The 12,584-nt window shown below is 47.0% G+C and overlaps 2 protein-coding genes across 3 annotated transcripts; both read right to left on the bottom strand.

Annotated features, from left to right (window-relative positions):
• Positions 1–262: 262 nt before the first annotated feature.
• Positions 263–6,211, bottom strand: LOC120237019 (retinol dehydrogenase 12-like). Its single transcript, XM_039240150.1, has 6 exons — positions 6,034–6,211; positions 5,640–5,879; positions 5,287–5,376; positions 2,243–2,431; positions 1,634–1,740; positions 263–1,517 (listed from the first exon to the last, which is right to left on the bottom strand). Exons 1-6 carry the CDS (start codon positions 6,209–6,211, stop codon positions 1,329–1,331), a joined length of 993 nt encoding a protein of 330 aa, XP_039096081.1. The 3' UTR covers positions 263–1,328.
• A 963-nt stretch (positions 6,212–7,174) lies between these two features.
• Positions 7,175–12,555, bottom strand: CUNH2orf81 (chromosome unknown C2orf81 homolog). 2 transcript variants are annotated; one of them, XM_039240109.1, is made up of 4 exons: positions 12,456–12,555; positions 9,058–9,288; positions 8,755–8,976; positions 7,175–8,574 (listed from the first exon to the last, which is right to left on the bottom strand). In XM_039240109.1, the coding sequence occupies exons 1-4, from the start codon at positions 12,471–12,473 to the stop codon at positions 7,273–7,275; spliced, it is 1,773 nt and encodes a 590-aa protein (XP_039096040.1). In that variant the 5' UTR covers positions 12,474–12,555; the 3' UTR covers positions 7,175–7,272. The 2 variants fall into 2 exon arrangements, with proteins under 2 accessions (XP_039096040.1, XP_039096041.1); XM_039240110.1 differs by having other exon boundaries at positions 9,205–9,288.
• Positions 12,556–12,584: the final 29 nt, after the last annotated feature.

Genomic DNA, 12,584 nt, shown 5'->3' with positions numbered 1-12,584 from the left:
AAACAGGCAATGTCAATACAGGCAAAGAAAAGTACAGGCCAGGGCATCTGGCTGGCCCAGCTGGAAGAGCGTGCAGCTCTTCCTCTCAGAGTGGTGAGTTCAAGCCCAACGTTGGGTGTAGAGATTGCTTAAACAAAATTTTAGAAAGAAAAGTGTAGGTCAGTCTCATTTATAAACACAATACAAAGTCTAAACAATAACGAGCATGTTCAATTTAGCAATGAATATACAACACTGTGACCAGAAATGCAAGGCAGTTTATTGGGTCTACTTCAGAAATGCAAGGTTGGTTTAATACTGGAAAATCTATAAGGGACTCCTAGAAAAAGAAACAAAAGTTAGAATACTTGAAAGGGAAAGAGTAAAACTTATTTTTCCTAGATGGAATGATTTTCTATGTAGAAAAACCAAAAGCACCTACAGATACCACATTAAAATCTGACAACTTATCGAAATTGTTTGATAGACAATCAGCACACCAAGGTTAAAGCCCCATTTACAATAGCATCAAAATTAAGTTACCTGAATAAAATATAGTAAAGCTGGTACAAGATCTTCATTTACAAAATTATTGAAAATTTGGTAAAGATATTAAGAAGAGTTAAATGAATAGGAGTATACTTGTTCAAGGTTAGGAAAACTGGATATCATAAAAATATCAATCCTCCCAAGTAGATGGAATACAGCCACAAAAAGTATTCTTGTGTGTGTGAAATTTAAAGAGCTGATTCCAAAATTTACATAGATGAACCAAAACCCAATGAAAAAAGCAATGGGCTCCCACCACCACAATTCATGGATCTTAATGCTTGGCTCATCACCCAGGAGCAGCTGGTTTGATGGAAATGTGGAATAATCATCTGCAGGCTCAGTTACAGTATCAGTTGAGACAACACTCTGCAAAGTCAGACTGCTATCCTACAGCATATACAGGTGGTATATGCTTTAATCAAGAGGGCACCACACAGTGGTGCTGTCTCCCCCAAAGTCAGGAAGTATATATGCAGAAATTAAGAGGTACAGGTGGAAGTTTCCCTTCTTACCAGGACCCCTAATCCCCACTGGAAGGAGTTTTGCTCCCAGTCACCACAACATGGGATTCTGTAGATTTGGAGATCCCAGTACCCAAGGGATGAATACTTCCATTAGAGAACTGGCAGTAAATTAGAGGCTAAAACTGTCCCCTAGCTAATCTGAGCTCTCATGCCACTAAGCCAACAGGAAGAGGAAGTAATCACTATACTAGACAAGGTGATTGATACTTGGAGCCAACAGACGATCAGAGTAAGGGCTGGTAATCAGTGAGGATTGCAAGGGGGCACAGGGGATCAGTCCATCTTGTCTAGGTTTGTTATGTGGACCGAGGCATTCCAGAGCCTTTGGGCCACTTGAGGATCCTGAGCAGCTTTTGCTGGAAGAGTTATTATACAGGAACTGCTAAAATATTTTCCAGAAATGCCATTCAGCTCTTTTGCTAAGCTCAGGTAGAGGACTGGGATTGCACCTTGTCTGGAATTCTGTAAGACATGGGGGAAGAGGAGGAGTCATGCCAAGCTGACTTTAGCCAACTGGAGACACAGAAGCAGAGCCCTGCCCCACCCTCTTCAGGCTAGCCAGCTCCTCCCCTACCCACCTTGCAGAAGGCGGTGAAGAGCCAGAAGAGGAAGCGGTAAAACCAAGAAAAATGCTTCATGATCTCTGTGTACACTATACCTGGGTCCACAGAGTTCACAGTCACACCTGAGAGGATGAGACAAAAGCAGAGCATAAAGTGAAAGGAGTGGAGGATATTGGAAGAAAGAGTAAGTGTGGTTCTCCAGTGTGCAATAATGTGAGGATCCTACCAGGTCTGTGGGCCGAGGTAACCAGAGACTTAGGGGTGGTGTCCGGGAAGTCGGTCATCCGGAACTTACACGAATGGTGGTGTTCAAGCCAGTAAGGAGACATAAGTATTTGAAAGCATTGGGTGAACTTTAAGAGGAACATAATGGATGGTGCTGGTATTGGAAAATACTGAGAGGAAAGGGATGTTAGAAGTGATAAGAGCATTGGAAAGATTGAATGGGAGATGTGCAGACAGATGAGAGAAATATAGGTTGTATAGATGATAAATGGCAGAGATTAACAGCTGGCTTGGGGGACACTTGGAGTATTTTATGGCCACAACACGTTGGCATGAAATGTGAAGTGTTAGGAGGTGGCGTTGGGAATGGAGGGATGAGGGGGTTTCACAGGCAATTACCTGTCCCTTGAAGTCTCCGGGCAAGCTCCCCAGTGAAGGAGGTCAAGAGTAGTTTGCTGCAGTCGTAATTCTGGTTAAAGTTCAAGGGTTTACCAGCTCCTGTCAGATGCTCCTCATCAAAATACCCATGTGCATGCCGAAAGGAAGACACATTTACTACCCGGGCTGACCCTGCCCGCTGTAGGGCCCCTGGGTAGAAAGAAAACCACACTCATTCAATCCAAGTTCTGGAATGAACTCCCTCCAATGCCCACTCCCCAGCCTGCCTCTCCAGGTGACTCCAAGACAGCAGGGACCATCCAGGACTTTCAGGATAGGGTTAGCGCCCTCGCACCCCACATTCCCCAGGCTAGGCCCCGGACAGTTTAATTTGAACTGACACTCATTTTCATTAGCTACTTTCCTAACGTTCTTCCTCCTCTTTCATTGTAGACTTTGGATTTTTGCCTTGCTTTTCTTCCACTTACCAGCTGGAGCTAATTTAATGGATTCTTATTTATGTTTTACCTCATTGGTGACCTAGAGGGAAAAGGAGAGACTGGAGACACTTTACGTATTTGTCGCACAAATGTTCATTAGGTCTCTGGATTAGGGCAGACACCAAGATAGGTGCTAAGGACATAAGAGTGCTAGGTTGAGGGGGGAAGAAATGTGTATAGAGATACTTGGGAAAGTGTTTTTTAAAAACCCAGCTATCTTCCAAACTAAAAAAAAATAAAGTTACAACAAATAGTATAAGTTAAATCTTAAAAAGAAAAAAAAAAAGGTGGGGTAGGGGCACCTTGGTGGCTCACTCAGCTGAGTGTCCAACTCTTGATTTCAGCTCAGATCATGATCTTATGTTCACGAGATTGAGCCCCATGTCAAGCTCTGCACTGACAGCATGGAGCCTGCTTGGGATTCTCTCTCTCCCTCTCTCTCTTCCCCACCTTTCAAAATAAATAAATAAATGCTAAAACAATTTTAAGTGCCCTACACACACGCACACATGCACACACACACAAGTCTGGATTATATAAAATACTAAAAGTAATAATTGTCACATATGAGTTTATAGTGTTCAAAATGCTAAAACTATTTTGAGACCTACATTTAGGTTAAGAATCACAAATGAAATTTTAGCAGGTGGTATTTAGCCAAAATTTGCTGGAAAGAAAATTATTCTTAAAGAGAACAGAGCCAAAGCATGCAGGCATAAAGATCAAAGGGGCTCACAGCCTAATTGGAGATCGATCATTGTGGAAGAATGTCAATGCAGGAACAGAGATGTGTACAAGGGCTAAGGGAGCCCCATAGATGGGAGGCTGTTGGGGGAGGTGAAGGGCAGGATCCACAGCACAGGCAGTATCTGTGCTCAGTCTGGGCGGATGAACTAAAGTTAGCCAGGCTAAAAGAGTAGGAAAGGATAGTCCAGATAGAGGCAACTACATGTGCAAGAACACAGCTAAAGGGGGAAAAAAGTGCAGTCCATGAACTACAGATTGTCTGCTAACGAGGAGAGTGTGGATTAAGGAAGGGCAAAAGGTGAGGCTCTCAGTCTGCAGAGGATCTGTAAGTGGAGATAAGGGATTTAGAGTCTCTCCTGTAAAGGATAGAGTACCTTCCTTCCAAGGATTTTAAGCAAGTGATATGGTGAAAAGTGATTTCTAGAAGTAGCAGGAGGAAGGAAAGATAAGAGAAGGGGAAGAGAGAAGACAGTTTAAGAACCTACTACTAAGCAAGGTGCAGCCTGGGCGTTCAAATTTTTGGAAAGGAGACAAAACATTCCTATTTGCAAACCCATGCAGTTTCACCCTGCTCTTGTTCACTTCCCATTCGGGGCTAATTTAATCAGCCATAAAGAACCCATGAGATCCTGGCAACACAAATTGCCTCCCAAGACGGAAACGGGTACCTGATTTTCAAGGAGAAGAGGAGAGGTTTTTTTGTTTTAATTTTTTTGTTTATTCAGTTTTTGAGAGAGAGACAGAGACAGAGACAAAGCGTGAGTGGGGGAGGGGCAGAAAGCGGGAGACACAGAATCCAAAGCAGGCTCCAGGCTCTGAGCTGTCAGCACAGAGCCTGTCGCAGGGAAGCAGGGCCTGAACTCACGAACTGAGTGATCACAACCTGAGCCAAAGTTGGCCACTTAACCAACTGAGCCACCCTGAGAGGTGCCCCTGACAGGAGAGTTTTTTTAGTGTCATCCTTTTTGTACACTTTCAGTTTTATGTTTTGGACACATATGATCTAGCCCAAAAAGTTTGATTTTATTTTAAAGAGGCTATTATGCAATCCAGGAGAGGATGTTAGGAAGAAAGCACCCACCACTCACTCTGCCCCAGCCTCCCCAGGAGGAACCCAAACCTCCTTAATCAGAAAAGATTAAAAAATCAGAAAGTGAAAGGATTTGGGTCCAAGACAGTGATGTGTTCTGTCTAGATTCCTGGTGGGCCTTGAGCTATTTGAGAGCAGGAAGTAGGTCTTCTTGGTGTCTATGTTTCTAGTAATCTAGTGCCACCCTTAGGAAGTTTTTGTCGAGATGATTGACTCCACTGGTATAGCTAGAACTCACAGCTGGGGGAAAGAGGTGGGAATTATATCCCTTTGCTGGTTGTATTTTGGCCTGACTGATTTTTTACCAGCTTCTTCCTCCTGACTTGGGTCAGGTGGGTTGCCCCGACGTGTGCAGCAAAAACCTTACTGGGTCATCACTCAGTGAATAGTTTGGGACAAGGGAAAGGAAGTAGCCATGGAGACGGTTAGCTATAAAAATGCCAGGAGAGGGGCAGCTGGGTGGTTCAGTCAGTTAAGCGTCAGACTTCGGCTCGGGTCGTGATCTCATATTTCGTGGGTTCGGGCCCCATGTCGGGCTCTGTGCTGACAGCTAGCTCAGAGCCTGGAGCCTGTCTTCGGATTCTGTATCTCTCTCTGACCCTCCCCTGCTTGCGCTGTCTCTCTGACTCTCAAAAAATAAATAAAAAACATTAAAAAAAATTTTTTTTAATGCCAGGGGAATGGAGAAGTGAGGGTAGCACAGAAGGTAGGCACCTATCCTTCCTTACCTCGGAGTAGATTTGTAAGCAGAAAGGGCCCAACATAGTTGGTGGCAAAGGTGAGATCAAGACCCTCTGGGGTAAGTGTCTTGGGGACTCCTGGGAGGAAATGAGAACATAGGTAGTGAGTGATGGAGGGACACAAGATCTAGGGCATATCTTGGCGTTCAGTAGAAACTCGACAGGAACATGAATGTGCAAGGATGGGGGTAATTACTTAAGGTGGGCTTTTTAGGATCATTATGAATTAACACTATTCAGCAGGGTGCACAGGCTAGGTTTGGGTGTGCCTGTATTAGGGTCCCTGAACTGGAAAGGAGTCTCCTGCAATGTGTCTGGGGGAAGCAATTCAAGGGACATACCGCAGATTCCAGCATTGTTAACCAGCAGATGAATCTCAGGACACTTCTGCAGAAGCCACCGGGAAAAGCTACGGATGGAGGCCATAGAGCTCAAGTTCACCTGGCCAAGCAGGAGGCAGTTGTTCTTTGAGGCTACTTGGATCTCAGCTAGGGCTTGCTGTCCACGTTTCCAGTTACGGCAGGCAAGGATTACCCGGGCCCCACGGCTAGCCAGCTCCTGGGACACAGCTTTCCCAATACCTGTAGGAGGGCAGCTTCAGGATAGGCTAGTCTGGGGAGCGACTCCAAAGGGCAATAGAGCAAGTGTATGCTGGCCCTCTGGCCAGCCTCATTGTGGCTCTTGGGGACTGGACTGAGACACTAACCGAGGTAGAAGGATGGGAAGAGCACTCACCACTGTTGGCTCCAGTCACCACTGCTGTCTTCCCAGTCAAGTCTGTGGAGCACTGCTGGAGGTCCCAAAGACAATACTTATGCCAGAGCCACACATATAGTCTAAGCAGGAGGACCAGAATGAGCAGGAAAGAGCCAGGGTTCCAGACAAGGGTGCTGAGTAGAGGCCACTGCAACATCGCAAAAACTTGCTGACCTGCTACCAAAAGTGTTGTGCTGAAGTGAAGGTAAGTTGGGGAGGAGCTTATCAAAGCTGAGTGGTGATTAGCAGTCAGGTTGGTGTGGTGTCTAGGACACAAAATTTAAAGAGGCAGTCACTCTCCGATTTATTCAAGCACCCTGTTTGAAATCAAGAGTGAACTCTACCTTGGGGCGCCTGGGTGGCTCAGTTGGTTAAGCGTCCGACTTCGGCTCAGGTCATGATCTAACGGTTCGTGGATTCAAGCCCCGCATCGGGCTCTGTGCTGACAGCTAGCTCAGAGCCTGAAGGCTGCTTTTTTTTTTTTTTTAAATTTAGTTTCTGAGAGAGAGACAGCGTGAGCAGGGGAGGGTCAGAGAGAGAGGGAGACAGCTGCTTCTAATTCTGAGTCTCCCTCTCTCTCTGACCCTCCCCTGCTCACGCTGTCTCTATCTCTCTCTCAAAAATAAATAAAACATTAAAAAAAATTTTAAAGAGTAAACTCCACCTTAAATTGTATGCCTTAGTCACTTCATTGCCTCACTGCTGTCCTTGGTGTAGAGTCAGTGCTTCCCGCTGGAGGCTCATAGTGAAACTTGGACTTCCACTCTAAGGTACATTGATGAGCTCCAGAACTGAAGCAGCAAAATACCAAGTTTCTCCTGTCTTTAATCACTGTGTGCTTAAGCAGGGCTGTCCCCTCAGTCCCCTACTGCAAGGAGACTCTAAGTTCTTTCAACTGAGGCAGACCCCAATTGCAGCCCCTGTCTACTCCTTTGTAGAGAGGGAGATGGTTCTCCAGAATGCGTCTGCCGGAAAGCAACCTTAGCCCTAATTCAGTGTCTCCTAAGGGTGGAAATGGGGTTTTTACTTGGAACCAATGTTCCACATTCTTCCAGGCCTGCAGGACAACTGCTCTTGAATAAACCCTCTTGGAAAAAACTGACAGACATCAGGCCAACTCTTAAAGCAACTGAGGTGTTTATTCTGGCAACCAGAAAGAAGGAAAATACTGACTGAGCTTCAGGACCCAGAATAGGGCAGGTGCTTGGAGAGGAGTGACTACACTTTGGGGGTTGACTTCTTCATTAGCTGTCTCATGGTCACCTGAGGCTTTGGGGCACCAGTCTGGATGGGGTGCTGCTGGACGGAAGAAGAAATGCTGCCTCCTTTGTCCACCTGCCGGTGTCCTGCAGATCTGAGCAGCACCTGGGAGGTTGGGTTCCACAAGCTCACACCGGGAGCCAGCTTGATCGCCTCAGGCAGCAACATGGGCTTCCACATCACCTGGGACGTGGCCTCGAGAACTCCAGATGACATCTGAAGCCACATGTGAGGATCCTGACCCTCCCGGTCCCTGGGGTGATGACCATGCAGAGGTACATGGCTGCGGCCTGCCCACATCTCGCCCAGCAACTCGGCCTCCCCTTCCCAGCCACTGGGCCACTTGGCACCTGGCCACAGTTTAGGGCTGGGGCTCCGGGCCAGATCCTGGAGGGTTGAGTGGGTGGCAAGAAAGCGAATCCCAGGGCTGGGAAAGGGCAACTTTGACCCAAAGCCTGGAGGCTGGAGGCCTAAGGTCAAAGAGGGGGGTTGGAGACCAGGGCCCCGGCCCAAGACACGGAAAGAAGCACTAGGCGGGAGAGAAAAGTAAACTGTCGGGGAGCCACGGACACGGGGGCCTGGTGCTACCGGTCCGGCCTGAGCATCGGTCTTCACGCCCCTCTTGCGCCCGCGGTAGGCTTCCAGGGGGCGCGCCTCGGAGTCTGGAACCAGAACCTCCACCAGCGGGCGCACCCAGTGGCGCGGAAGCCGCGCGGGGTCTAGGCGCGCCGTGGCCTTGCGGCCCACCCTGTAGTGAAGCGCGCCGTGCAGCGCGTCCGCGCCCGTAGGCTGCTGTGTCTCGAATGAGGTGGAAGAGCTGGCCACCCACATGACCGAGTCCATGCGGTGCACTTTCCCCTTCTTGAGCTTCAGCCACTCCCCAGCCTCTGGTGGCTGTATGGTGCAATAATAGTGGTCCTCCAGCGAGAACTGGGAGCCGCAGGGCTGTACCCTCTGGGCCGCGGCCTGGGTGCTGGCTACCTGGGACAGCTTCGGAAAAGGGTGAGGACTGCCATCGGGAGCCATCTCTACTGACTGCTGGCTTCTCGAGGATCCAGCTGAAGACTGGTGGTCTCTGGCCTGGACATCCAGTTCCTCTAAAAGACCCCCGGTTCCTATCTCCTGAAACAGCTCTGGGGTAGGTGGGGGGTCCGAAGTGACTCTCAGCTCTGGAGAAGCCTCCGAAGATTCCATCTGCTCCTGAGAGCCTCTAGCTATCCACGATCTTCCTAAAGAGATCTGGTCCACGCTCCCTCGGTCCTAGGGATATGCACCGTGGTTAGGGGTGGAGGGTGGGTAGTGAGACATCGGAAAAGGGAGAGCGGAACTAAGGGTGGAGGAGTCTAGAGAGGCCCTGAAGAGTACCAAGAGGCAGCAAGCAGCAGCGATGGGCTCAGGGTAGGGGGCTGAGGGTCAGAGGGATCTGGAGGCTGGGCTTACTTCGTCTTGGAAGATCTCCTCCAGCCCCACAGAGGTGGGCGCTTGTAGCACGGGCACTGATCCCTGAGCCCAAACATCTGTCATGCATGCCAAAGGTTCCTCGTCCTCGCCCCACGTGGGGTCCTCGGCCACTGCAGATTCTCCCTCGTCCCTGGCCAAGAAGCGCCACTCAGTGATCTGCAGCATCGCCTCCCGGGCCTGACTAATGGTGAATGGAATGCACTACGGAGGTGAGAGAGGATCTTAGCCCAGCTGGGGGTGGGCAGGGTAGAGACGGTCTGAAGAACCCCCATCCAGGCCCACCTGCTGGGTCAGGTAGACTTTGAAGGCAGAGTCCATGACTTGCGTCAGCAGATCAGCCAAGATGTCCCCCACAACATCCTCTCCCTCCTCCAGAGCCGTGAGTGCCATCCATTCTGCCTCCGTGAGCCGCCCAGGCACAATGTCTACCTGTGGCACCTGCACCGTAGGCGGCCTCGCCTTTTCCGCCTTGGATCGGGTCACCCCACGGTCCCGGATCTGCCTCTCTTGCCTCTGTAAGGAAAGAACAGGGCAATCAGGGCAGAAAACCGACAGAAGTGGAATGGGGAGGCAGCTACAGGCTAGGAGGAAGCTTTCTCAAGTTGTCCAGCAGGAAGGAAAAGCCTTTTGAAAGGAACAATCTACTAAGAGCCTACTATGTGTCAGATGCATTTTTAGTTGTTTGACCTAGCTAGTTTAATTTTTATAATAGCTCACTAAACCCATCTTACAAAGAAACTGAAATGACACAAGTTAACCATCACTTGTTTGAGATTACAGAGTACACCCAAATTATATATAGCTCTAATGCCACAGTCCCTGCTATTGGCATTAGTTCAAAAGGTTCGAAGTTCTTGAGAGTTCAAAGAACTTAAGAACAAGTCAACAAATGGTTAGTGTTCTTTAGAGTCTCCTTTTTCCCCCAAATCAACGTAGATCCTCATTTCACAATATACATAGGAATAAATTCCAGATGAATTAACGAATACACACATGCAAATGAAATAAAAATATAAGCAAAAAATTAAATGTAGGAAAAAATAGGTTAAATTGTCATACAATCTCTGTGTGAGAAAAAACTACCTAAGTATAAAAATTATGTAAGAAATAATAAAGAAACAGCTAAAGAGGTATGTGTGTGTGTGTGTGTATATGCAAATTTTCCCTATACTTATTTTTAAAACACTCCTAAGTACAAGCTGACAGTAGTTACAATTTACTGGCACTTAAATATTTCAGTTACATACAATTGACTCAAGTCTTCCATTTTTTTAAACTACATGCTATTTTTATCCTTATTTTACAGAATTTGCCCAAATTACACAGCAAAGAAGTAGTGGAGTCATAATTCATTGGCAGGTCTGTCTGCCTCTAGAGCCTGACTTTATCCTGCTTTCAAAAAAATTGCAATATGGGGCGCCTGGGTGGCTCAGTCGGCTGGGTGTCTGGCTTCAGCTCAGGTCATGATCTCGCAGTTCATGGGTTCGAGCCCCAAGTCAGGCTCTGTGCTGACAGCTAACTCAGAGCCTGGAGCCTGCTTCTGATTCTGTGTCTTCCTCTCTCTGACCCTCCCCTGCTCACGCTGCCTCTCTCTCTCAGAAATAAATAAAATACTTTTAAAAATTAAAAAAAATTTTAATTGTAATAAATATAAGAAAGGATAAATATTCCCAAATATATTAAAAACTCACAGAGGGGCGCCTGGGTGGCTTAGTCGGTTAAGCATCCGACTTTCGCTTAGGTCATGATCTCGTGGTTCGTGGGTTCGAGCCCCGCGTCGGGCTCTGTGCTGACTGCCAGCTCAGAGCCTGGAGCTTATTTCAGAGTCTGTGTCTCCCTCTCTCTCTGACCCTCCCCTGCTCACGCTGTCTCTCTCTGTCTCTCCTAGAAATAAAGAAAAATATTAAAATAAATAAATAAATAAAAATTTAAAAAAAAATAAAAATAAAAAAAACCTCACATAAAATAACAAAAAGCCCAAGACCCCAAGGATAAGCAAAGGACATAACATTTCACAAAAGTGGAACTGTAAATGACTAATAAACATTTGAAAAGATGTCCAACGTTCAAAAACATCAAATCCAGTTTTGTAAACACATTCAAAGGTATATTCCAGAATGAAAATAACAATATATCCTTCAACATATTCTCTGAGCTGTCATTTACAAAAGCAGAATATTTTTTTTAAATTTTTTAATGTTTTATTTATTTCTAGGAGAGAGAGAGAGAGAGAGAGAGACAGCGTGAGCAGGGGAGGGTCAGAGAGAGAGGGAGTCACAGACCGAAACAGGCTCCAGGCTCTGAGCTGGCTGTCAGCACAGAGCCCGACGCGGGGCTCAAACCCACAAACCGCGAGATCATGACCTAAGCGAAAGTCGGACGCTTAACCGACTAACCCACCCAGGTGCCCCCAAAAGCAGAATATTTAAAACATATGTCTAACGAAAAGAATATATGGCTAATTGTGTGCCTTCTATATTATGGAATATTATGCAACGATTAAAGATACTTTAGGAAGAATTTACCATAGCACATGAAAATACTTATGATGTAATGATAACTGATAGAAACAGGACACAAAATTACATATCAAGTATCATCTCCGATGTATAAACCATTCTGTGTTGAAAAGGAAAACACCAAAACTGTAACAGTGGGTATGTTTATTTCTTGTGCTCTTCTCTTTTATAAGTTCTCTATACTATAATGAGTCTGTATCCTTTTATAATCAAGAAAAGAACACATAAAAAGAAAAAGATTGGTTCCATAAATTCATTTTAGGGACATAAGAAAGTTACAAGCAGATTCTTGGGAGCCTCCTCACTTTCCTGCAAGTTTCTGTCAACCTGGTTCCTTCCAAATAATCTTCCCAAATCTTTGCCTCCTCACCCCAACCTTATTGCTTCCTACCAGATGTCCCTCCCAAAGTCATTCTCCCCCAGATCTGGTGTTTCCTAAGCCTTACACTGAACTCAAAATTCCTTAAGCCTCATTTCCCTTCTCTGCTAGTGAAAATAGCCCTGACGGGCAAGCCCAGGGAATAACTCACAGCCCAGACCAGGCTTGGCTAGAGCAGGGCAGGTAGGGTTGGGAGAGGAGAGTCTGTTCCTTGGATTTACCCTCCCAGCCTTTCATGTGGAACCCGGATAGTGGCCGTACCTAGGCGTGGCCTGACCAGTGGGGCTAGAAATATTATAGCACAAAGCCTCCTCAAATCTGTTTTATTTAAAATTGTGTTGGCTTTTGAACAATTTGACTTTTAAGTGCAGCCTGAGAGTTGTTTACTCCATTTCTTTCTCTTAAAATCCTTGAAAGGGAATTTACTTAGCAACACCTCTCCCCAATGCCTGACCAATTCTAGTTTATCCATTTGAATGGGTACCTCAGTATAAGAGACTTATTACATGCATTAGCTGTTCCAAAGTCAATTCCTGCTCTTGGCCTCTGCACAACCCATTTGACTTTTTCCCTCAGGTTCCGAGTTTGGCAGAGCGTGTCAGCGTGCGTGGTGCAGATGTAGATTTTCTGCCCAAGACCGACGTGGCTTTCTTGGTCACCACGAAGGCTCGCATGGTGGGCAGGCGCCGATTGGCGTGGAGCCGACCCCATGCGTGGTTCCCGACATCGATCTTAAAGGCCCATCCCGGTTCTGGCGCACCCCCAGTTGAGCTGAAGCTCACCGAGCCTTCGTGAGCCATTGCCGCAGCTGTAGCTCCAACCGCGGGGTTTCAAGGAGCTTCCCTGCCTTGCCGCTGCGGCGCCTGCCTAACCGTCGTCCTAGCAACGGCGCCTAGCACCGAGAGGCTCAA

Source organism: Hyaena hyaena, unplaced genomic scaffold (assembly GCF_003009895.1).
Source record: "Hyaena hyaena isolate Hyena2069 unplaced genomic scaffold, ASM300989v1 scaffold_168, whole genome shotgun sequence".
Lineage (NCBI taxonomy): Eukaryota > Metazoa > Chordata > Mammalia > Carnivora > Hyaenidae > Hyaena > Hyaena hyaena.
This window is presented reverse-complemented; position numbering and strand designations above follow the sequence as displayed.

Excerpts from the sequence above, each read along its gene's own strand:
- LOC120237019 (XM_039240150.1), bottom strand. The coding sequence starts at position 6,211 with ATGTTGCAGTGGCCTCTACTCAGCACCCTTGTCTGGAACCCTGGCTCT. Across the intron at positions 1,741-2,242 it reads CCGGAGACTTCAAGGGACAG|GTGTGACTGTGAACTCTGTG; the intron begins GTAATTGCCTGT and ends TCATCCTCTCAG. Across the intron at positions 1,518-1,633 it reads TCTTCACCGCCTTCTGCAAG|AATTCCAGACAAGGTGCAAT; the intron begins GTGGGTAGGGGA and ends CATGTCTTACAG.
- CUNH2orf81 (XM_039240109.1), bottom strand. Across the intron at positions 8,977-9,057 it reads AAGTCTACCTGACCCAGCAG|TGCATTCCATTCACCATTAG; the intron begins GTGGGCCTGGAT and ends TCACCTCCGTAG. Across the intron at positions 8,575-8,754 it reads AGGAGATCTTCCAAGACGAA|GACCGAGGGAGCGTGGACCA; the intron begins GTAAGCCCAGCC and ends GCATATCCCTAG.